A 25,901-nucleotide genomic window follows, 5' to 3' on the forward strand; every position below is an offset into this window, starting at 1 on the left:
CCTTTATGCAAAGTCACTAAAGCAGGATACTCTGTTTATGTGCCTTGAAAAGGCAAAATGCTTGGTCAGTATGTCCAGGTATTTTAAAACTAAGATTTACTTAGGTTGCCAGAATCTTCCCAGTGGATGACTCATAACTTTTCTAAAGTTCTACCATATTCTGTAAGAATGTTTCAAGGGCTGGCCAGTTAACTCACTTGGTTAGAGTGAGTTAGTGCAGTAAGAGTGTAGTGCTGCTAACATCAAGGTCAAGGGTGCAGGATCCCTATACTGGCCAGCCACCAAAAAAAAAAAAAGGTTAATGTTTCAACTGAGAGACCCAGCCCCTGTATCCCATCCCTTTTATTATTCTTATTAAAGAACTCAAATTTGTGAAATTTACTGGAAGCTGGTTTTCAAAAGTCTGTTGATACTGTTTACATTTTTTCAGCACAGGCCTAGTTATACCCCTTGCTGTAATGGCCACATGAGGGCATTTCTTTTGCTGCTGAGGTTTTTTACACACAAATTTCAGTGACTTGCTGGAAATGAACAAACTCTGCTGTTTTTCTGTGCCTAAAATTTCTATCCAGGCCTGAAGTTCCCTGTCCCTTACTGATTTCCTGCAGGCAGGTAGGTTCCTAGAAAGCAGGCTGTCTGCAGCCAACAGGGCTCCCACTTCCTCCTGTGAACTGTGCCTATCACTCCCGAGGAAGGTTGGTTTGACAAGTGGACTAGAACTGAGAAAGTGAGAAGGCAGAGCTACTGAAGCAAGAAGACTCCAGATGGGCAAAGTGAGAAAGTGACTACCATTCTGGGGTGGCTGTTATTTGTCCTCTGTTTTCAGATCCATCCGAGGATTAGCACTTTTGTCCTCTCCCCTCTCCACCCCATCCCAGTTGGATTGGGTCTCATACTATTAGATGTCTCCTTAAGGAGTTACAACACGATCTGCTTGAATAGGAGTTCCATATAGTCAGGAGATCACTCTTTTATGGTTTAAATCCCATTGTGAATTAGCTTTTGTATATTAACTCATACCTTTCCATTTGGGTTTCTTTGTCTTGCAAAACCAAGCACTGGTAGTTTTTGGCGGAAAGCATGAATTTGCTGGTCAAACAAAAGTGATTTCACCTCTTATGTTATAAAGGTGTAAGACAGCTTTGAGCCTGCAAATTCTCCCTAAAAGTTACATAGCTTTGTATGTTGAGTGGCCAGATTTTCTCTTAAGATGTAGCGCCATGTTTCAACTCATATCAATGGCACAGAATATGATTCATTAATCTATATATTCAAAACCTTTATTTGCCAGATAGGATATTAAAAAGATGATTAAAAAGATAAATAAAGACCAAGCCCTCTAGGGCTAGCTGCAGTCGAATGGGAGACAGATAAGCAAATAGCAGTTATAAGGCAGTGTGCTACGTGTGCCATGAATGGGTGTGCACACAAGTGCATGTGCCATAAGGGGCATTGAGAGCCCATGGAAATGCCTAACCCAACCCAGCTGTGCCAGGTGCCACCTGAGCTCCCAACTGGAGGATGAAGAGGAGTCATCCAAAGGGATAGAAGAGCAGGGATACAGAACAGTATGCAAGGACACGTGGAAAAAAAGGCATTTGCTAAGAGATCAAACATGCTTTTCAGGTTATTATTGGTCAAAGTAATTTTCAGATGATTGTATTATCCTATTATCACTTTACTTTTTTGGTGAGCCTGGTATATAATATGCATAGTTTTTCCTCTTTATTCTTAACCTTGTGTGTTAAATATCATGGTTTTTCTTAATTTGTATCTCATCTCTTTTTTTGTTATTGAAATCATAATTTTTAAAAAATATTTCAATTCTAATTCTTTTCTTTGCATCAATTTCATTTTAGAGCAGTGCCTTTTTGCCTATTTTTTTCCTCTTAAACCATTCTAGTTGGAACTAAGTCTTAAGAGGCTTCCTTAAATCTTCATAAATACATAAACATAGATGCAAATATACATGTACAGATGTACGTGTGCAAAAGAGTCATCTAAAACCCAGCATCTAGTTTAACCTGTGCCTTAGAGTACGTGAGGGTGATTTCTAAAAAATCTTTAGTACTAAAAGAATGTCAAAGGGCACACCTGACCAACTACTCATAAACTGCTTCCATGAACCTTCTATGAAGGCAATGGAACTTTTTTTTTTTAAAGAAAAAGAAAATAAGAAAATTTTTTAAAAGGCTGTCAGTTAATAGGGCATCTTTGGACTGTGCTTAATAACATCAACTGTTACTGAGCATTCAAACTTTCAAGTTTTTCAAGTAAAAAAACTCGGAAAACATTCCATAAATAACAACAAAGTTTGAAAAGGATGGCCAGTGAGACGGATTATTTGCTATTGGATATAGGTTGAAATTCACACTGAAATCATTAATTTTTTTTATTTTTAAATCCACATATTTTAAAAAGCAGGGTAGAGAGAGAGAATTCAGGTCTGATTGTTTTGACTTTGGCATGGCACGATTGTAATATTTTGCAAATGGGGAGGACCTATTAATAACTTTCTGCAGGTTAAATCTTTGACTCATGCTTTAATGCTTTTATGGTAGGATTATGTCATGTGGCCTGCTCTTTTTCCATTATCTTTCAGTTTTTCACAAAATCAGGCATAATTCTTCATGTTCTGTTATTTTGATTGGGCAAATGTACTCTGAAAGCTTTATCTTTCTGCTTTTAAAGCTTTGTACGTGGAGGAGTCTCCTAAACCACTGTTTCATCTGATTCTGTTCAGGCCATTCCTTCAGACTCCTATCTCTTCTGCGTTTCTTTCTTTATCTCTCTTCTAAGTTTTAATTTTGTTTTTTCCTGGGTGGGTGGGGGTGATGAGTGGGAGTGGGTGGAATCTCATTTATTCTCATGGCTTCAACTCCTTTTTCAATGATATGGATTCCACATTTCCAGCTACTCATAAGGCAGTAGATTCTTTCCTGTTATCTGAAATTCAACTTCTATACAACCAAATTGTTCATTAACTTTGGTTAGAGTGCAGCCTTGTAACACCAAGTCAAAGGTTCAGATCCCTATACCGACCAGCCCCAAAAGAAAAAAAGCAAAAAACAAAATAAATTGTTCGTTATCTTTCACTACAAAACTGACTTGTCTTGGTAATTTCTGTATCCCAGTCAATTATACCAATATTTTTCTGGCCCCAAGAAATTATTTCTTTCAGCCATTTTTGATACTTCTGCTGCTGTTAAAGGCACTGGGTTCATTCTGACTACCAGTCTTAGCTACTGAATCTTTTGCAGAATAAAACATTCTCTCTTCCTTGGCTGGCCCAATACTGTCCGCTAACGAGTCTTCACGCTGGCCTATTGGACCACTTGTAGCTACGAGTGGTCAGTCTGGACTCAACCTAGTCATCTAACTAGGGCATTAACCGTCTCTAGCCTACTATGTAGATAGAAGGTGATGTACTCTGCCCCCAAAATCCATTTAGTTACAAGTCTAGCTGACTCTATCTGCAAAATAAATTTTAGATGCATGCCTTTATATTTGCTGCCTCTGCCATCATCCTAGTCCAGGCGTTAATAAATTGATGTCTTAATCACCACACCCAACCGGACCTGAGGCAAGGGGGCCTGATTAAACTGTTCTATTTTCCCAACACACACTTAGTGCCATTCCTTCTCTTTAAGGCATTTGTAGGAAGTCTTCATGACTTTTTTTGGAAATTTTAGAAATTCTATCATTTTTTCATGATATACTATATCTTGCATAACTACTATATTTTATTTCACATTCTTGTGCTGTTTTATACCCTAGTGAATTTTTTTGCATTTAGATTTTATATAACTCCCTGGTTGTATACTCCTAAAGAGTATGACCATGGTCTCTAATTCTTTGTATCCAAATACATGGCACAGTGCTAAGTATAAAACAAACATGTAATAAGTATTTGCTTATTTTTTCTTACTGTACAGTGTTCAATGATATAACAATATTAATAATATTGATAATGTTTATTAAGTACTAATTATGGGCCAGACAATGTCCTAAACACTTCATTGTGTATTATCACATGTAGTAGCAAATTAGCACAGTGGTAATACTTTTTATTGCATGGGCTTGCAGATAATGTAAATTACTTAATAGAATGTCATTTATTTTATTTTTATAATACATTGTGGTGATTTAGCTTAAGGAAGTAAGTGACAGAATCTAGAGAGAAGGAATGGATAGTTAATAGACCCCTTTTTTCCTTCTGCCATATTATCTATTTAAGCATTCTTTAGTATGTACAAGATCACCAAGATCCATATTAAAATTTCTCAACAAGTGGTAAACCTATCAAATAGAGAGGAGATCCCCATGCTCTAGATATGGGGATGAATTTTTCTAAAGTTTCAAGAGCTGGACATATATGCAGCTCTCACATGGAGGAAGGACTATTCTGCTTCCTCATAGAAGTGAGATGCATAGGTGCTGTGTTGACTCTCACCTGACACAGAACAAGAGGGTAAAACGTAAATGTTGGAGCAGATTCTGATATCTTTTTTGAGAAAATTTTAGGGCATCGATCAGTTGTTAACCTTCGAGTCCATTAAGAATGAGTCTGTGTATATAAACTTGGAGTAGACCCTGGTTAGTAATTTCACTTCAGAAACCATTACAAGAATCAGAGTGTACAGAATTTATGCAGCAGTATAAATTTTTGACTTAAGTAAAAAATTTATGGGGCTTAAAGTAAACCCCATCCCCCTTTTAAGCTACTTTGTGATATTTTAACTCATATATTCATTCAACTAATATTTAATGTGGGGTTGGTATTAAGCCAGGGATACTGGGGATATTGATGTAAAAAAGATAGATTTCCTAACCTCCTGGAATTTATATTCCAAGCAAGGGAGTGTGATAATAACAAAGATTATACAACATGTTAGCTAAAATTTATTCCTCATACATCCCATAACCAATCCATCATCAAATACTCATGGCTTTACCATCAAAATATATCCAGAAGGTAACCACTTCCCACAACCACAACTACTACCACCTTGACCCAAGTCACCAAAATCTCTCACCTGGATATCGCAATACTCTGCTAACTGGGCTACTTATTTTCTCCAATTTCCATAGAGTCTGTTCTCAACACAGCACCCAGAGTAATCCAGTAAAAATATGGCCTACCGGGGGTGGCGCACTGGAGAGTGCGCTGCTTGGGAGCGCGGCGGCGCTCCCGCCGAGGGTTCAGATCCCATGTGGAGATCGGTTCCCGCTCACTGGCTGAGCGTGATGCGGGTGCAACACCAAGGGTTGCGATCCCGTTACTGGTTAGTAAAAAAAGACAAAAAGGAAAAAAAAAAATATGGCCTACCATGGCATGCCTCTGCTCCAGATCTTTCAGTGGCTTTCCATCTCACTCGGGTAGAAGTCAGAATCCTTACATGGCCCATCCCTGTTACTCCCTAACATCTGCTCCTCTCTAGTCCAGCCACACTGGCTTCCTTGCTTTTCCTGAAACATGCTAATAAGCACATTCCTGGGTTTTGTTTCAATGCCACCTTTCCAGTGGGACCTTCCCCGATCACCTTATTCAAATTTGAAGCTCCCTCAAACCAGAACTTACTTTATTTTTCTCCCCAGCACTGTCTAAATACGTGTATCCTTTATTTGTTTATTATCTGTTGGGCCCTACTAGAATCTATAAACTCCACAGAGAAGGGACCTGTGTCTTTTTTTCCATTTCTATAGCCCAGTACCTAGAACAGCTTGGCACACAGTCAAGGTCCAACAATTGTTTGTTGAATGTTAAATGAATGGTAAGTCTATGCATTTTAATGTAATTGGAGATGAATGCGGAAGGTAATGCAAATTACTTAAAATATTACCAAATTATTGTGTAATACCTGCCCTTTTAATAGTTCAGTCAAACAGGTATTAAATTCTTACTCTTAACCATTTTCTCAGATGGACAAGAATGCAGAGATAATCTATAAGATAAATGTGCCTTAAATCTTACTCTTCATGTGTTATAAAACTAATAGTCCTATGGTATATTGACAGTTTAAGAAAATATTTAAGGAATGTTTAGGAAACAAATAGTCCTCTGCATTTGGGGAGATACAGGGTTTCCCTTTTTTGAAGATGATACAAAGTAAGTTTGAAGTATTTATTATGTTTAGTTTTTGTATGAGTGCCTTAACACGTTAGGTACCCAGTAAATATTTAATTATTTAATCTTTTTCTGAGACCAAAATTTTTATGTGCATAGAGTTGTATTCCCAACTAGGGCTTTCTGAAATCTGTAAAATCACAAAAGGTTACCAGAGAATGTATGATTGACTGCCATAGCTCTTGAAGAAAAATTTGAGCTTATAAGCCTATAATTCAGTTCATTCATGTTGGGTTTTGTGGCTAAGTTCAAAACTGTAAAAGAGATCTATCATTATGTAATATTTTAGAAAGAGTAAGATAAAAGAATTTAATCTTTGAGCAAACTTCAGTTAAATTATATTTGAGTGATTTTTTAGGGACGGCCCATGGCTCACTTGGGAGAGTGCGGTGCTGATAACACCAAGGCCACGGGTTTGGATCCCTATATAGGGATGGCTGGTTAGCTCACTTGGGAGAGCGTGGTGCTGACAACACGAAGTCAGGGGTTAAGATCCCCTTACTGGTCATCTTTAAAAATATATACATATATTTGAGGGGTTTTTGATTTTTTTGATTATCTCACCAGACTTCTTTTGCCCTTCCAGTCATAGCTTTCTAACTTTGCTTTTTTTCTCTCTCTAATCTCAGTGTGTTGTCAACTCAGGGTCAACAGTATTAATAAGAGAGTGGTCAAGATATAAATGCTCATTTCAGCTTGGTTTAGAATTTCATCTCAAAAATGCTGATAGGCAAGTTAGTATTTTTTAATTAGTAAATAATAATACTGTAGCCCTGGTTAGAGTTGTAAGTGAAACTCCTCTTGATTTCCTACTTTGCGTTATTTGATTAGGACAGTCATTGGTTTTGACAAGGGATTTTTCTCTTTAGAGAATGTCTTTTAAAAAACAAAAGAAAAACAGAAAGCTTTAGGGAAGTAGTCTTTCTTATCCATATTTCTAGTGGATAAATTTTGGCATATCTGTGGTCAGTCTTGGCATCTGGGTCTCCTGAAGTTGTGACAAGGCTGTCAGGAGGGTTATAGACAGAAAGGGATCTGAATACACCATAGTGGTAGGAACGTGGGCATTAGCACATACTGGAGCAGCTATGTCATGAGTCAAGCCCAGAGATGGAAAGAGTAAACACTTGTTGCTGGCTAGATTAGGTAAGCAGAAGCTTAAGCCTGAACATAAAATTAATCATTGTGACTAAGTAGCCATTATCTTTTTCTCCCCAATTTATTTTGCCTTTAAGGGTGAAGATAAAAAGATTTTTAAACCTGAAAAGTAAGAGGTCTTGTAAACAGATGCTGATAAAGGCTAAGAATGACCTTTACGTTTGGGTGCCCCACTCGCCCCAGAGTGGAGTAGAAAGGGCTTTAGTCTTAGGGAGGTGTTCCAACTCATGATCTTTAGCATAATGGCTCATTGTTTGTTTCCAGAGTTTGGATTCCAGCTCCACCACTTACTTGTTGTGAGACATCGCAGGTTACCTCACTTCTCTGGGTCTCAGACTTCTCGTAATAAAATAAGTTTAATAGCAGTGTATGTCTCATAGAGTGGCTGTGAAGATGATACCTGTAAATCACTTGGTGTCAGCTTGAAGTAAGAGTTAATGACATCTCACCATGATGACGATGGTGATTGTCGAGCTCTTTTACCTGCCCATAATCCTGCTGACTGGGCCAGTTGTCGAGCTAGGGCTCGGTCTGGAGCTCACAGACCCCTCAAGCCTGTTGTCCAGACTGGGTCACAAACCTTTCACATGCAGGTCTCCGAGCTAGGTAACCAGCCAAAAGGCCCTTGGAGCTGTAGGTTTTAGAGCATGGCCGCACAGGCAGACACCCTAGGTAGTCAACACCAGCCAAGTTGCGGTGCTGCACATGCGCATGAACTCCACCCACACACAACTTATTTACAAAGAATGCGCCATACCACCCCCAACCAGACCTAACGTGAGGGGGTCTGATTAAATTACTCTATTTTCCCAACAGTGATAAAAATGAAGATGGCAGGTCTTATGGTTCCACATATGCTGACATAGAAGCATCAGGCCTCTCTAATTCCAGGCATCTGAGCTAAGGAGTAGCAGAGATAGAGGGATGTTTGCACTTCCTGGTCCAGCAGGGTGGAACCCAGTGAGACAGCCAGGTGAAGAGAATGAGCAGGGAAGGTAAATTAGGGTTGAGGCAGTAAGAAAAAGATTCCAAGGGCAGCCATTGCTCTCTTTAGTAAAACTGCATTACTTTAGCATAGGCTAAACACCTCCGTATGATCTTGGGAGCATTATTTAACTTCTTTGGGTCTTTTTCCTCATTCGATCTTCAATTCCATTTTGTCTAGTAGTAACAGTCCCATATTTATTACATTTTTGTTTTCATTTGCCTGATAGCTAGAGCTTTTTTTTTTTTAAGCACAACTGGCTGGTACAGGCATCGAACGCTTGAATATTTGCTCATTTTTTATTTTTGTGCTTCATTTCATACTTTGTTTTAGGTTTGTTTTCTTTAAACACATAGCTGGATGTTTTTGCTTTTAGCCCATTCTAAAAGTCTTAAGCAGGGCTGGCTGATTAACTCAGTTGGTTAGAGCATGGCACTGATAACACCAGAGGTCCCGGGTCGCTCCCTGAACTGGCCAGCTGCCAAAAAAAGAATAAGTCTTAAGCTTAACTAATAGGCTTGATTTTACTTCTTCAAGCTTATTTTTTAAACTTTGTTTTTGCTTTCCTCTTTTTCCTTTTTATGGGAAGGGCAGGGTCAGTGATGCAGAGGTAGGGGTTGGTTCAGTGCAAGTACTCTTCAGACCGTGATTCCCCTTAATAATTTGGAAGTTGTGATATGCTTTTCCACTCTGTTAGTGGGTACCTTTTCATTCCCATTTCTTGACTATTAGATGAAACTAATTAGTATTTCCTACACAGATGCTCTAAGGTAAGACCTGTAATATTTCTTCTTCTCCATCTTTAGATGCACTTATTTTTCCATTCAACAACCCCTTTCTTAGAATTGATGAGTTAGGTTTTATTTATTTTTTTAGGAAATATTTAATGCATATATTCAATTAGTGTGTTTGTAGTAACATGAAAATAAATTTATTTAAATATAAGTAGTAATCATAAGAATTGAGATAAAACATAAAGATTAAAATTTTAGCGTTCAAAATCAAAACAAAAGAGAACCTAATTGTAATCCCACACATGTCCTTAAAGGTAAAAAACAAAAAGTTGAGTCATGGGAGTTAATCTTGGGGATCATTTTGAGGGGTTGGCCAGTTTTCTCAAGATCACAGAGAATTAGTAGCAGAATCAAGACCCAAACTCAGATGTTCTTATCACTTGTCACTTTCTGACTCTTCATGATATTACTGGCTATTCTGGTACCCAGTGTTACCAGTAAAACTTCCATGTCTTAATATGAAACTGAGACAAAGGCTCTATGTTTTAAAGGTCAAGTGATGACATTGCTTGGTTCTCTCAATACCACCTTTTTCTTTCTCTCATAGGGCAGTGTTTTAGTCCATCTTGTTGTTACTATAACAGAATACCTCAGACTGGATAATTTATAAAGGAAAGAGGTTTATTTGGCTTATGATTCTGGGACAGCTGTGTCTGGCACGGGCCTCAGGCTGCTTCTGCTCATGGTGGAAAGTGGCAGGCAGCCGGCAGGTACAAGCAGATCACATGGTGACAGGAAGCAAGAGGAAGCAAGAGAAAGCGAGAGAGAGAGAGAGAGAGAAGGTGCCAGGGTCTTTTTAAGCAACGAGCTCTTACAGGAACTAATAGAGCAAGAACTCACTCATTAATCTCCGCCCCCCCCCAGGGAGAGCATTAATCCATTCATGAGGGATCCGCCCCCATGACTCAATCAGTTTCCAACACTGCCACGTTGGAGATCAAATTTCCACATGAGTTCTGGAGGGGACAACACATCCAAACTCCATCAGGCAGTGAAATATGTACTCCATTCACACAGGTGTGAGCCTGTTCAGAAGGACCACAATGGGCACTAAATTGTTGAATGTGATTTTCAGGAGGGTTGGGGTCCACCCAGCCCATGGGTACACTAGCTGAGTTGTCTTTCCTACCTGTGTTCTTCCTGTTAGCTGCATGCTCTCTGTGGCAATAGGACAGGAATTATTATGTGTATCATAAAGATTCACTGTCATTGTCTGCATTTATTAACTCCATGGCACTATGTTAAGTGCTTTATGTTTTACCCTGAGCCCACGCAACAACCCTGTCAGGAAGAAGGTGCTGTAGTAATTTGAGGAAACAAGACCACAGAAATTATTACTTGTTCAGTGGCACGTGGCTGGTAAGTGACAGGACTGGGAGTGGACTCAAGTTCTTGTGAAGTCAGAAACTATGCTCTACCCACCACGATACCCTTCTTTTCGTTTTAAGTTCCTTTTAGTACGAAGAATCACTGCGTGTTTCTAAATGCAATCCAAACTGATAGTGGATTTCCCCTTTGTATGGCACTGACATACTGCTACAGTCTCATTAAAATATCCTGGTGGCAACAGTTCAGGGATGGAACTAACTTGTTAATGTCCAGTATTTCAGGGGCTACAGTGGGTTTTCATTTCATTTTGTATTATGATCCCATAGTCCAGGGATAAATTATAACTTTGGAACAGTAAAAATATCACAATCCCTTTTTTGGACATACCATTCTTTAATAGAGCTGCCCCTTTATGTAATGAAGTGATTGTTAATAATTTACGTCCTGGATGATTGCATTAATCTGCTAGGGACACAATAACAGAATGCCATAGACTGGGTGTCTTAAACAACAGGAACTTATTTTCTCTGAGTTCTGGAGGCTGGGAAGTCCATCATCAAGATTTGGTTCAGTTTCCGGTGAGGGCTCTCTTCCTGGCTTGCAGAGGGCCGCTTCGTCTTCATGTGGTTTTTCCTCCGAGCACACTTGCACAAAATGAAAGGGAGCTCTCTTGTGTGTCTTCTTATAAAGACAGTAATCCTGTTCAGTTAGGGCTCCACCCTCATGACCTCATCTAACCTTAATTACTTCCTAAAGGCCCTATTTCCAAATATAGTCCCATTTGGTGTTACAGTTTCACATATGAATTTGGGGAGGGACATAATTCATAGCAATTGTTGATTTTTGTCTTATATCCAAAATTCTCTTTTCCAAATGATAAAATACACAACCTTGACATTATTTACCATCTATAAGGGAATATTTTAAATTATTAAAACTCTTAGAATAAATTAACTTAAAATTCTTATTAAAATATTGAAATATTTTGTGTCCTTCAATTTAAAAGATTGCATGATCTGTGCTTAGTAATAATTTTAGCACTTACCAGCATGCCCTGCAATAAGAAAGTGTTGTTTGCTATTTCAACATTGTTTGCTTGTTCTCTGTATGACTATTTAAAGATAATTATTTGAAGAAGGCATTGCCTTAGGATCTCTACTTCCTGGTAGAAAATGGAAGTGAAACTCAATAAAACTTTGATTGATGAAGAAATATTCTTCCTTCAAAAGATTGTTTGGGATAAAACTAACTATTATTGTAATAATGTCTAGCCCTGTTGTGATCTATGGCACAATCTTAAGTACTACCTTTATTTTCTGAACTGAAATTATAAATTATGATGATGATGACGAAGACAATGACAAGAATAGCTAATATTTACTTAATGTTTACTAAGTACAGAGAGCTATTTTAACTATGTTAAGTGTATTTATCTTTTTAATCCTCACAGTGAATCTATGAGGAAGGTCTTGTTTTTACCCACAACTTACCCTGACTGGACTGAGGCATAGGGAGGTTAAGTAACCAGGACCACACATTTGGGGGGAATGAATCAGGAAATCCTGTAGTTCACAATGAATCAGGAAGTAATTATTAAGACATTTGGATGTGTTCAAGTTGTGAAATGCACTATGGAGAGTGTTAAAAAAAAAAAGCCTTTGCTACATAGAAATCAGAATAGAGGAAATGCTAAAGTTTGCAGTAGGTGTCCTAGTAGCAGCAATGAGCTGTGGAAAAGACAAGGCTTCCACAGAAGACCATAAGGTGCAGTGTTTCTCCAGATGTCATCTGTGGACCACTTGTCTCAGAATAACCTTCCAGCTTTACTAGAAATGCAAATTACTGGGCCCCATCCTTGAATTAGTAAATCTGAATAAAAGGATTAGAATCTAGGAATCTCCATTTTAAGTAGACACCCCTCCACCCCCCACATACACACACCCCTCCAGAGGTTATTTTGATGTACGTTACAACTATGAGGCTACTGCCCTAAGGGGTGGATCAGTTTGGATAAAAAATGATGGCAGCTTTCCCAACAAGGCAGTAACAGGAGCAGAGATTTGGGAGAAACATAGTTTGTTAGGAGGTGCAGTAAGGAGTCTAATCCAATTAGAATGAAGAAGCTATTTTGGAGAGCAATGAGGAGGAAGGCCAAATAGGATATTAAGGCCAAGTAGGATTTTAGGAATCAGGAGAGTTTAAATTTAATGAAGAAATAGAGAGTCACAAGTATTCAAGAACAAGAAAGACTGATGAAGACATTATTTAAGAAAAATTATTCTGTGGATTAACTCTTATTTTGCAAATTTTTTCTTACTAGGTTTTTAATATTTTCTTAATATTTAATAAACATCTTTATTTCTTATTTTCTTGGCTTCTAGATCTCTTATAGGAAAAGAATATATTATGTTTGGGGACATAAATGTTCACAAAGAATCTGAAATTTTCTTTGAAAAGGTATATAAAAGTCAAAGACTATATAGTTTGAAGGCTAAAAGTTAGGAAATGGATTTTTCATACCATATATCTACGGGTCTCAGGGTACAAATCTGTTTCTTTCTTCTGCCTCCGACCTTCATACATTGTTGGTAGGAGTATAAATTGGTATGACCTCCACAGAGACAGAGTATCTATCAACATCTATCAAAATTTAAAATGTGTATTCCCTTTGATTCAGCAATTCTACTTTTATGTGGAAATGCTCATACGTCTGCGTGGAGATTTATGATAGTACAATGGTGTTACTCAAGTCCTGAATTAGTAAAATACTACAAACAACTTAGATCAATCAGTAGGTAACTGGTTATATAAAATAAGGTACGTAGACAATGAAATACTATGTAGCCATCAAAAAGGATTGTTAGATTCATGTCTCGTGTTGATGTGGAACTATCTCTAAGATATATTTTAAGTGAAAAAAGCAACATGCAGAATAGTAGATATACTGTGGTATAGTATTTGTTTTAAGAAATGAAAGTAAAATATAAGAGGGTCTAAGGTTAGAGAAAGATGATCATGTCACTTTTTAATGTTTTGTACTGCTTAAGCTTTGAAAAAATCTATGGAAGTCTGCCTTTTTTAAATCAATTAAAATGTATATTATCATTAAAAGTCTGCAGGTAAGGTATTCCTATATAGAAAATACAAAAGGTATTATGAGCATGAGCGCATGTGATCAAAGTAGGTTTGTCTTAAATGTCAGAATTCGGTTCTTTGTTAACTTTTAAAGTGTGTTCTCAGGGTGGCTTTAGTCATTCAGTAAATATTTATTGAGCACATACTATGTGCTTTCTCTTGAAGTAAATTTTTATCTTGGGCCTGAGAATTTCTTTAGGATAATGGACTTTTAAAATTGGTATGAACCTTGAAAATCAATTTCCTAATTTTAGGCAAGAGAAAACTGAATTCACTTGGACTTGTCTGAGGTCTCAGCACCCATTAGCGGCAGAGCTTTGTAGTGCCAGTCCCAGTTCTCTCCACACACCATCCTGAGTGATACCAGAAGGACAGGCACACCTGGAATTTGTCCTTGTCCTTTTCCTTCCACTAAAGAAGGCAATTCAGATCTGGTTCAGTAGATTTATCTCCTCAAATGACTAACTTTGGCTGGTTAGCTCATTTGGCTAGAGCATGGGGCTGATAACACCAAGGTCCAGGGGTTATCAAAATACACACATACATACAAAACAGCTGCCCCAAAATACACACATACATACAAACATAGCTAATTAACTTTGGAAAGATTTAATGGTATCAGAAATGCAGAATCGTTAATATTAAAGATTTAGAGGAAACTGAAATGTTCCAAATTTCCACTTTTTCTCTTAAAGGGTAACATTTTAATTTATATGCTGTGTAGCATCCTCAGTGAGGTGTATGCTCTAAGTTTTGTATGGACACTTTTGCCTACAGCGTTAATAACTATATTGATTATCACAGCTGAAAGAAGCATCACATTAAAGAAAATAGCTTTGTGGTACATATTTTCTCCTAAAATGAGGAAGGAACATGCATTATATAAAAAAGAACAGAAGTGTTCCGTTGTGAACGAACAATGTGGTTTGAAATTCATTCAGCTTTCAATAGGGTTGTCTTTTATCTAACTGGAGTGTGAACTCCTCAGACACAGGTCGCTGGTTAGGTGGTCCTTCACCTCGCTTGACTGACTAAGTGTGATATACTTGGGGGGCACTTTATACTCTCTTATCAATGAATTACTTTCTCCCCAGATTTTTGTGAATACTTACAGAGAACCAATGCTGTGTTGAAAGAAATATAATCACAGGCTGGAAGAACTCACATTTTTAAAAAAGACAGAGACATAATGAAAAAATATATATATATATAAATTTTTTTAAAAAGACAGAGATAGATGGTACTACGGATTTTGAGGACATCAGATCAATATGATGGATTGAGACATCATATCAACATGACGCCTCATATCAGGATTGAGACAGAGCATGTGGTTTATATTGAGATGAGAGCATGTGGTTTTATGCCTTATTCTGTACCAAACTAGGGGGCTGTATGGGTTCCCAAAGAGTAGGATTCAGTGTATTTTCTTCAACTTCATTGTTAGCATATCAAATTATGCTAAAAAATTAACAATAGTATTTTTTTTCCCAGAAATTTGAGGAAAGCAAAGACCATGCTTGGTTAATCCAAAGTGAAAGAATCCATGTTTGTGAACTGCGGACCACTTAATACAGCCCTACCTATTCAAGTTTTAAACCTACCTGTATTTGATTACCCTCTTTTTTTCTCCCTGAAGCTGCAAGAGAAATCATCTGGTTAGAAAAAGAGGAGCGAGCCAGGCAGTACTATGAAAAGCACCTGGAGGAACGGAAGAAGAAGTTGGAGGAGCAGAGGCTGAAGGAGGAGCGGAGGAGGGCTGCTGTGGAGGAAAAGCGAAGGCAGAGGCTGGAGGAGGACAAGGTGACACGCCCCCGGGCAGAATGGCGAGGTTCCTCTATTTCAGAAACGCAGCAGACTTCCTGTGAAACTTTCTACTCAGGTGCCGGGATGCACGCAGCACAGTGGTTGTGGAGTAATCAGTGTTACAGCAGCCACCATTCTAGGGAGGTGGGAGTGTGGTAGGCAGGTACAGAATGGGCTCATATTATCATTGCCACAGAAACTTTAAAAGCCCATTTCTCTGGTCAAAACCTATGACTTATTAATGTTCAATTCGTCCAGACAGAAGTAGTGAGACCACTCCAAGTAATTGGGTTTCTGTAGGGCTTTACCATTTACCAACGTTTTCACATAGATGATCTCATTTAACCTTTACTCAACCCTTGGGTGTTATTTATCAGTTTTTTCAAAAATGGAAATTTAGACTCAGAGTAGGTAAGTTACATGAGGTTGTACAATTCAATAAGTCATGGGGTCAGAATTACCCATATTCTCATATTATCAACTCCAGTTTTTGAACACAGTACCATGTGTGTTAAGCATCAATTTAAGCTAAGACCTGCGCCGTGTTTATGTGTGTTGATGAAAGCATCACACACCGGTAGTAAGGGTCGTTTATTTGAGTGCCTGCTATGTACCAAGGGCTTTATGAACTGGGCCCTAATGGTTTTAATAACCTCCCATATTATTATTCCTGCCTTAAGATAAGGTGTAGACATTAGGAAATAGATTAGGAGTAGCAAGGTGGAAATGTAAGTAGTAGCCCTCACTCCACTCTGCCCCACATTGAAGAAGCTTCAAACAAACAGGTTGGATCTAATCATTGGCTCCTCTATTCCATGTAAGGAACGCCATGAAGCTGTTGTACGGCGTACAATGGAAAGGAGCCAGAAGCCAAGACAGAAGTATAACCGGTGGTCATGGGGCAGCCCCCTGCATGGGAGCTCCAGCATCCACAGTGCAGGTAAAGAGACAGTGACCACTTTCAAAATCTGCCCCCTTTTTCCAGGACAGTAAAAGTGCATTTGCTTCGTTTTTCTAAATCTATGTTTGCAAAACAAAAATCCTCCTTAAATAATTAAACTACAATTAAACTCCATTGTTTGAGGATAAGAGGGTGATGGAGATAAGGAGATAAGATTCTCTTTCCCTTAACACAGGCTTCTTCTGTGTTGCAGAATTCCTTAAAGAGAGAAATCTACATAGTGTTTCTAAATAAACATGCTAGTTTCAACTCTATATTATTTTAGTAATTCACTTTCATAAGGGTTTCAGGATTATGGAATATGTTAACCATATTTTTGTTAACCAGTTTTAGATTTTTCTCTGGAAGAATCATAGTAAGAGTGAAATTAGTACTATAAGCAAAATCAAAATACAAAATCCATATTGTGTATTCTGACCCTAAAGTCAGCAATGCAACATTAATGCTCTGTAAGAAAATATGCAGGTTTCATAAGCTAGAAATAGTTGTAGATGTCGAAGCTATTTCTTTCTTCTTGAATGGGCATAAAATCATACTGAAATCTGGACCTAGTGAAAGGCTTTATTTTTGTACTGTAAATTCAATACACCTTAAATTATACATAGTGTGTGAGTTCTTTTTCATTTGTTTGAGTCCAGTTAACTTTTTTTAATTTACTTTGAAAAATCATTGTCTTACATTCTGTCCCCAGGTGGTTTTGTTGAATCATCATTCACCTTTCTCGATTTAGCAGGCCTGGACCACCACTTGACAACTTTTGGTGGTACTAGAAAATCTGGTACAGACATCCCTGTGATTGCTGATTGCCTGACCTGTAGCTAGCACCTCAAGCCTAGGGCCAGTTCGTCAATAGCTAAACCATCACCACCTTAGTCATAATGCATGCTTAATATCCTATTGCATAGACCTAGATCCGAGATCGGCACAGTGTTTCTTAAGTGTGATAGTGTGACTCAGGTGACTTAAAGGTGTTGAAATAACATAATTACATCTTTGATCAGTTTAGATAAACCCTTTAAAAGATGTTTTTCAGCTAAAAACTGACCTGGGATCAAAGCACATCCAGTTCAGCTTCTTTTCCCCCTAATCAATACTGCTGTTGCAATTTTTAGTTTTAATCTAAACTACTATGGATTTTTTGTTTGTTTGTTTGCTCTGTTCTCCTTTATCCCTAACATTCTATGTATTGTCGATAAACCCTTTATTATAAAGAAATCTAAAGAGTATCAACACGACTTTCTTTCTTATAGCAGTGAACCAAATTCAAAAGCATTTTTTTTTCTTGGCTCTCCATGACCCAGTGGTATTTGATAGAGCACATATCAACTCTGTGATCATAAGGATCATTTATATGTGATGTTTCATTCTAGGGGTAGTTTTATATCATATGAATACAGTCCATGCAGAAAAGCTGTTATGGCATATATTTTTATAACCTTATTTTTCTTTCACTTCGCTTTATGCCTTTCATGTATGTGGCAGAAATGTACTCTGTTACAGATTGGCAAACATTTGTGAGAGGAAATAAAGTTGTTTAGCCTTAATTCTTTGCTTCCATGCTCAGAGTTTAATATATGACTTTTATTACTGCCACTCAAAACAAGAGAAACCAGTGTTGCATTTTTGAATTGTTGGATAAAATCCATTTTTATAAGGGCTGTGAATTAGAGAAAATTGCTAGTATACTAGAAGAGAGAAGTTTGTTTGAAAGTAATTAGAATTTGCCTAAATTCTCAAATATCAGTGTATGATCTTCTGTGATCTTGAGAGTGGGAACCAGTCTTATTCATTTTGGATACCCTTTACTTCACAATACCTGACGTATGATGGGTACCCATTCGATGTTTGCTGAGCAACAAACAGATCTTAGAAACTGTCTACGTTAAAATTAGTGTCTTGTCCAACTGCTCACACATTAACTAGCACTGGTCTGTAAAACTTTATACTTTAAAACTGTTTCTTCATAAATCTTTTTGTGAATTTGTGTATTGTTCAGTGAGAAAAAGAAATTAATAAAACCTATCTCTGGTTAGAATTCAGTGTTATAATACTAAGGTCAGGGGTTCAGATCCCCATACCAGCCAGCTACCAAAAAAATAAAAAATAAAATAAAATAAGTAAAAATTATCTCATGTTTTAAATAATATAACAAATTATACCTCTATAATTTTAACCACCTTTGGCAGATTTAGGTGTTTTACCATTCCCAGTTTGTTTTTTGTTTTGTTTTCTTTTGGTTTTTTTTTTGGATGAGAAGACCTACCTAGTCTAGCTCATTTTCCCACTTACTCTGAAATAGAACTAAATTTTTTAATAACCTATGGAACATCTGCCTAAAGATAGGCCTGCATGTAGACACAATTTTCCCCCAACTAAAGCCTAATATGTAAAGCAATATCAGAAAATGTATTGCTGTAAAATCATCTGGAAATGACATTTGTTATCCTTCCTTGTGTTCTGTACCTCTCATTTCATTATTAGGATGTTCCTTTTGATGTTTTACCCTAAATCTTTTTCTTTATGTTAGGATTGCCCTGAAAGTCCATCAGTTAAGTATAAATGTAAGTCACAAAAATGGTCTTTTTTAAAAATAATAAAATTGTTTCAACCATAAAAATGAATCCCCCCCCAAAAAAAATAAAATAAAAATGAATCCCAGTTGAAGATAGAAATGTCTGATGTTAATGGAAGATTTGCTTATTACCAGTGCACTATAAATAATAGTCAAAGGTGGTTATTCTGTGGGAAAAAGTTCACTGCAAAATTTTTACTGCCAAGGTTAGTTAGGCCAATGGGAACCGAATACTTTTGTTTTGGTTTTATAAGCAGCTAACAATAGAAAATAAAACAAAATACTACAAAACCCCTTTAACTTTGGCTATTATAGACCAGAACATCCAACTGCCTCCTAGGTAAATACAATAATGAGATTTTTAGACTCATTATATGCAGTTTTATTCAGGGAACATGATTTGTTCTAATGAGCATGATTACAACTTGGTTCCACTGTACCCATGAACTACCAGAGCGGATTTTGGCCTTTTATATGGCTATTTCACTTCTAATTTGAAATTTAGGAATTATTCTAAAATTACTGCAGGATGAACAATGATATTATTCCTAAACTTGTAAAGAATTATGATTTTATTTATATTGCTGTCAGTTTTGTTGGGCAAGTTGGTGCACTGATTCTATATTTGTAAGCCACCCTAAACTCATAGGCACAGAGTTGTAGTTATTAGTAGACGTTTAAAAAAGAAAGGTTGTAGTGGCCATCCTACCACACTTAGAGTGTTTGTTTTTCTTTCCTTTTTTTAAAAAAATCTACTCTTATGTAATGAACTTTAATGCCCTGGGTATAATTACTCTATAAGCAAAGTTATCAGCAAATACACAGAGCCCAGTGTTCTTTTTATTCCAGTACTGGCATTCTATTTTACCAGCAGTGTCCATCCCTGTTCTTCCTACTTTTGGAAATGATGAAGGCATTCAGTTTTATGGTCCTCTCTTTGGTTCATAGTCTGCCTCCATTATTTCAGGAGCCCTTCCCTGGCCTTCCTTTTGTCTTCCTCCAATATCCTAGAATTTCCATGGCTGACAGCTGGTAAACTGAGTATTTATACTGTCCCATAAAATAATGGATTTTATTTCTAGCCTTTAAGTTACCTATAAAATGTCCACTTAGAAAACTGTGCTATCGTGAAAGATCTAGAAATAGAGCTGAAAGCATCCAATCCTAGTTTTTCCTTCCATCAGTAAACTAGGACATTGCACTCCTGCATGCTGGCTGTCAATTAGCATTATCTCCATTTGTTTTAGATCCAGACAGGCGGTCAGTTTCCACCATGAATCTTTCGAAACATGTTGATCCCGTCATTAGCAAGCGGCTCTCCTCCTCATCTGCAACTTTACTAAATTCTCCAGATAGAGGTACAGTCAAAAGGAAAACAAAAAAAGTGTTCTGTTATATACTTAATGCTTTTTTTCCTGGATGTTTACAGATAAAAATAAGCATCTGAAGTTGCTTTCCCTACGTTTCTTAAATAGGAAGAAAAAAACTTGAGAGTAAAAAAGCAATAAACGGCTGAGCAGCATTATTTTCCTTGCGACAAGAGCATTTCTCATTTTAGAACTTGGCTGAATGGTTGCATTTAGCAGTGACGAAAGCGGTGCTTCTCTCAACTTTTTAGTAAATGAGTTTACAGCTCCAGAAATCACCCACTTATCCACCAACATGCAAATAATCTTTGTTACGAACATTTCTTTTACTTTAATCATATTGTCTTTGGCTTTTCATCTGTACTTTGGGAATTCCAGGCTCCACCTTTCTAAAAAAAGGAAAACTTTAAGTGATTCATGTTGGTAGATTTTATTTTGTCAATGTATTTCTCATTTAACCAAACATTTCTAACTGCATTTCTTATGTGTGTGATTCGTTTTTCTGTGTTCATTCATTTACTCTTGAGGGATTTGGCCATCTTCAAGAATATCATCGTCATTACAACCTTCTGAAAAGTTTAATAATCATAGTCCTCCAGTTAACATCTTATTTGCATTTTGAGTTTTATTCATTCCATGGATTTACAGTACATGAATGTTGAGTTGTTTATAAAGTAAAAGTTTTATTTTACATATACTATAGAAGGAAAAATCAAGCCTTTAAGATAAGCTACTTGTTTTACATAAGTAAGATGATTTTAAATAAAACCAAAAAATTATTGTGCAATATAAAAGCACACATTCTTTAAAAGTAACAAATTATAGTTACTTTGAGTACTTTATTAAGAAACTGATTGGGAAAGTTTCGGTGTTTATAAACTTTAAAAAGAATGTAATGTGTGCACGTCCTGTATGTGCGTATGTGTATTTGTATATTTTGTATTGTATAAAAGTTGTTATGGTGTCATTGTAATGTACAATATTATGTGAGTGTTGATGTTATTTATGACTAATCTCTTAAAGCAGTAAATGTTTGAACAACTTCCTATTCTTGCCTTTCAACTAAAACCATTCCTTTTTTAACCTAATTTGTCTAAATCATCGATATGAGACATATAGTCAAATTAGGGGCCTTTCATATGTTAAAGTATTATGAATTATATTTCTTTATTTTCAAACCTATTCCCTTAATATGAGATAAAATATAGCATGTGAATGCTGTACTTACAGTTGTTTGTTCAACTTTCTTTGGAATTGGTCACTTACTCAGCACTTTAATTTTATACTTCTGTGAACCTGAGTCTGAGACAAACTACGATTAGGATTTTATAGTACTTTTAAGTTATACCTCGCTTACTGCCTCCTACAATCCTGTGGCTGAAATTAGGGTGAGGGTGGGAGTGAGTAGATGGGCACTAAGCTGAACCAGTATTCTGTCCACACTACTGTGGAATGACAGTGCTAAATTGTCTGTATCAATTATAAGATGTTTTATGGGCTCTGCATGATAGTCCTTAATTGGATATGAAATAATATGATCTTAGAACTGAGAAAGATCTGTTGGATGGATCCTCTACTCCAGTTGGGGTAATAGAGTCCCTAAGAGGTCAAGAACCTAATTTAATATCCTACAGGCTAATTGTTGCAGAAGAGGGACTAGAACAAAGATCACCAGGTGCTCACTGCATCCTCAGTTCTTTCTTTCCTTAGCTCAACTCTGACTCCGAGCATTCTTCCCTTGGTAAGGTAAGAAGTGGAGAGTTAGGATACTGGGGTGAAAGGAAGTTCGGTAACCAATTCATAGCTGGAGCAAGGAGACTGCCCCTTGAATCATAGTGCAAGCCTAGAAAATTGAATACTAAGCTGGACTAATAGGACAGGGACAAGAGTACTAAATTTGAGAGTTCTGCTTCTCTGTCCCTTTATGAAAAGAACCGTGAATCAATTCCTCGTCTAATAGTAATAGGCCAGGTCGGCCTCAACAGAGCTCCCATACAGTCCAAGAAACAAATTTTTTTTTTTTTTTTTTTAAGATAGGCAAAATCCTCAATAGGGTAGTGAGAGGCTTAGGCCTTTTAGTAAGAAAAGAAATTCTTCTGAATTTGAATTTCTCTAATTTAGAAATTTAAGTAATTCAGTTTATTTTTTTTCCTGCTATTTTTAAGTGTGTGTTATGCCTTATTATCTCATTAGATAGCTTTCGTATCGGATTATTAAATTAGAGGCTTTTATAGACAAATCTGCCAACATTTGTAATATATCATTACTAGATTGAGTTTTCTCAGTCCTGTGACCTAGGCCTTAAAACTGATATTAAATTGAGGCTCTGATACCAACAGGGCTAACATTCATCTGGAATGCATCTAAACAGCTCACTGATTATTAAAAATACTGAAATATTTCCATATCATTTGGTAAATAGCAACTTCCCTAGCCTTCCAAAGCTAATGGAGGCCCGTCATTAGCTCTGTGCCTGTGCCCTACCAGTTTTAAAATATTTTGGTTATTATACCTGAATATGATGCTACATGCACTGATAAAATTGCCTGGGTTAAAGGAAACCTCTGATTATTAAAGGTTTCTGTAATTGCTACAACAGAGAGAATGTTGCATTAAAAATGCATGTTATTATCTTTTAGCTCCCAGCGTAACCAGCCTTTTCTGAAGAAAGAACAATAGGGAGAAGAGTAAGAATGAAGTTGCCTAGTCTTTGCTTAAAATTAGTCAATACATTTTTTTCCCTAAAATCTACATCAGGGCACATTGCGGTGAACCCCGAATTGAATTCTGCCCACAGACTTGTTCTGTTTTACATGAGCAGTGTTTTTTGTTATTTAGTTTGAATTAATTGCCAACATTTAAAATATGGAAGATTTCATATAACATCTAGATTTTCTGCTTCTAATAAAAAAATCAGAATCTGATTCTTGCCTGATTTCTGCATGGCACCCATTACCTGAAACCGAATAGTGATTTCATGCCTACAGGAGGAACTGGTAGGTAGTGCAGATATCCATAATGTTTAGCCAAGGTCACTTATCTCTGTTAACCTGCATGGCATCTAGAGGCCTTTGAATTTTCCTCCCCTCTTCTGGGTGGTCTATCACAGGAACTGTCCTTATCTCATTTTTAAGTGCTTAAATAGGATTAGTAGCATAGAATTGTCCCATGAAAGTTAATACATCTTCCTTCAGCTTTTCCAACTTAAACGCAAGGTACTCTAGGTGAAACAAAACAAAACAAAAACAATGAACTAACACTCCTTTACTAACCAGTTTTCTTATGGAAGATATCTGTCTTGGCCAGGGCATAGTTGAATGTGGTAGAAGTTGAAACATGTTTCTCCTAGCAAAATCCTTCATATACAATGTCAGGAGGTATAAAACAAATCTTTTTGAATTTGCTTTACATGCAAATTAAAGTGGGTTTTTAATGAACTTCATTTGAGGCAAATTCTTTGGTGGATGCCTTAAAGACTTGTAGAAATGAAGTAATTGAACTTCTTAAAAGAGAAGATAAAAGAGAGTTGTCTTTTCAATGATAACTCTTCCCTGCATTTCTAAGCCACAGTCATCCTACAGTTTTCCTAAGGAAAGGAAGCAGTCATCTCTCTTCCCTTTCTACCCTTTCTCATCTATTGAAAATACAGTTCCACTGGAGATTTTCAGTTGATCCTAATTACTTTTTCCCCACTTGATTTTATTCTATCAATGTGTTGTAATTTTAAATTGTGTTACATTCTATTGTTATTATACTTATACTGCCATACAGTAGTTTTAATAGTTTTTATAGTAGTTATCCCATGGTGCTTTCTATAACTATTGCAGTAGTTTTTATTAATGTCTTAATGTCAGATAATGTTTAATTTAACCACGAAGACTCTGCTAATAAACAGAAAATCTAATAAACGTTTCACTTGTTCTTAAATTCATCAGAGCATTGATCAAATAGCTACTCTTTAAAGTCAGATAATTAAGGTACTTTTTGGAAGTACCAAATAAGAGCAAATATTTTGTATTAAAATATTTTTTGATATGTGGCTTTTATTAACTAAAACTAATTTTATAGAATTTAAATGACAGTCCTTTAAAATATGACACGTGCAAGATTGTTATAAGAACACCCACTGCAGAGGCAATAGGGACTCACACCTGCTGTTTGTGTAGCAGAACAGAAGCAGCCTTGTCGAAGTCTGGCCAGTTAGCTCAATTAGTTAGAGTGCAGCCTTATGACACCAAGGGCACAGGCTCAGAGCCCCATTCTGGCTAGCCACTAAAACAACAACGACGACGACAAAAACCAAAACAGTGGCCTTGTCAGGTTTAGAGAGTTTTAAAGACTTTTATAGGTGACTTAGGAGCATATTCTAAAATAGCAGTATGTGATAACTTTAATTTAGTGATATTTGTAGGATTTTACAAGCTTCATTAACTGGTATCTTTGGAAAATAGCTTCTATGTTTTCATAGGCTATCACTGGAAGGCAATCACAATGTAAGCAAAGTGATTAATTTATAATTGCATGTATTTCCTAAAGTGGCCTTGCCAAGTCCTATTGTAGTTTGGGACCATACATCATTGCATTATTTTAAATTTATTTTATAGTTTCTTCAGGCACCTACTAGTAATCTCCAGGATTATGTTTATACTGGATTTTGGCTTTTCTGCTTAATTTTATCTTGCTTCAGGCTTAGTCTCATTCTGCCAAAATATTTACATTGTTGCCAAAACAGGAACCTAAAAGATCCTGGCTTGCTAAATAGGTCCAAAAAAAAAAAATCCCATACAGAACTTTGCATGAGTCTTCTTTCATTTTATTATATCTAATTTTTGCCCCACCTCCATTTGCCCAAGCAGCAATTCATGGAGATCTAGCATAACTTAATGGGGTCCCTTTCTGTCTTTCATGTAAGTCCAGTCTTCCATTAGCCTGCCAACACCTCCATTGGGGTGTATTATTCAAGGTTACTAGGAAGCCCTTTGGCTGAGATGTGTGCCATCAGCCCACCCCATGCCCATCAGACACATATGCCCTGGAGTTATGGATACATGCCAAATCTGTAGTTGAAATGACATTTCTGTTTTATTACCTGTCCACTACTAAGGAAGGATGGTTAGCAAAATCTGTGACTATATAACTAATTTAGAGCTTGCCACAACTTTAACATCTTGAAGAAAGGCAACATTATGGAATTGCTGCTCCCTTTGGGCAGGGTTCCTGTTGCTGTGACTCTTGGCCAACTCTGTGGAGAGCCTGGTCTCTCTTGAAGGCCCAGCATATGGAAGCAATAGGTATGACATTCTGCGCCCTCTTGACCCTGGAAAGAATGCTTCTAACATCTTGCTTATGTGGTGACGTTTAGCTCGCCGCCTGCAGCTCAGCCCATGGGAGAGCAGCGTTGTTAACAGACTCCTGACGCCCACACATTCGTTCCTGGCCAGAAGTAAAAGCACAGCCGCCTTGTCTGGAGAAGCAGGTAAATCCATTAAGGTGGAACTTTCCTGGTGAGGTAAAGCCCTCCTTCTGAAGCATGTGTGAGGCACTGATGTTCATCTCATCACATCTCAGTTTTTCCTAGTGTGCATTTCTCTCTTCTCTGAGTGGAAATGTGTGTTAGTGTTGGTTTCCTGTCTACCACTTGCCTCAGCATCTTACCTGCACAACAGA

The 25,901-nt window shown here is 37.1% G+C and overlaps 1 protein-coding gene across 4 annotated transcripts in view; it reads left to right on the top strand.

Annotated features, from left to right (window-relative positions):
• MAP7 (microtubule-associated protein 7) overlaps window positions 1–25,901 on the top strand; it is a 163,004-nt gene that overhangs the window by 104,638 nt on the left and 32,465 nt on the right. For 2 of the 4 annotated variants that reach the window (XM_008574671.1, XM_008574738.1), the window contains exons 4-7: window positions 15,168–15,331; window positions 16,157–16,274; window positions 20,115–20,225; window positions 25,597–25,710. In XM_008574671.1, coding sequence (XP_008572893.1) covers window positions 15,168–15,331; window positions 16,157–16,274; window positions 20,115–20,225; window positions 25,597–25,710 — 507 coding nt within the window. The remainder of the gene's footprint in view (window positions 1–15,167; window positions 15,332–16,156; window positions 16,275–20,114; window positions 20,226–25,596; window positions 25,711–25,901) is intronic. The other 2 variants (XM_008574802.1, XM_008574885.1) reach the window with 1 other exon arrangement.

The sequence above is a fragment of the Galeopterus variegatus genome, unplaced genomic scaffold (assembly GCF_000696425.1).
Source record: "Galeopterus variegatus unplaced genomic scaffold, G_variegatus-3.0.2 Scaffold4, whole genome shotgun sequence".
Lineage (NCBI taxonomy): Eukaryota > Metazoa > Chordata > Mammalia > Dermoptera > Cynocephalidae > Galeopterus > Galeopterus variegatus.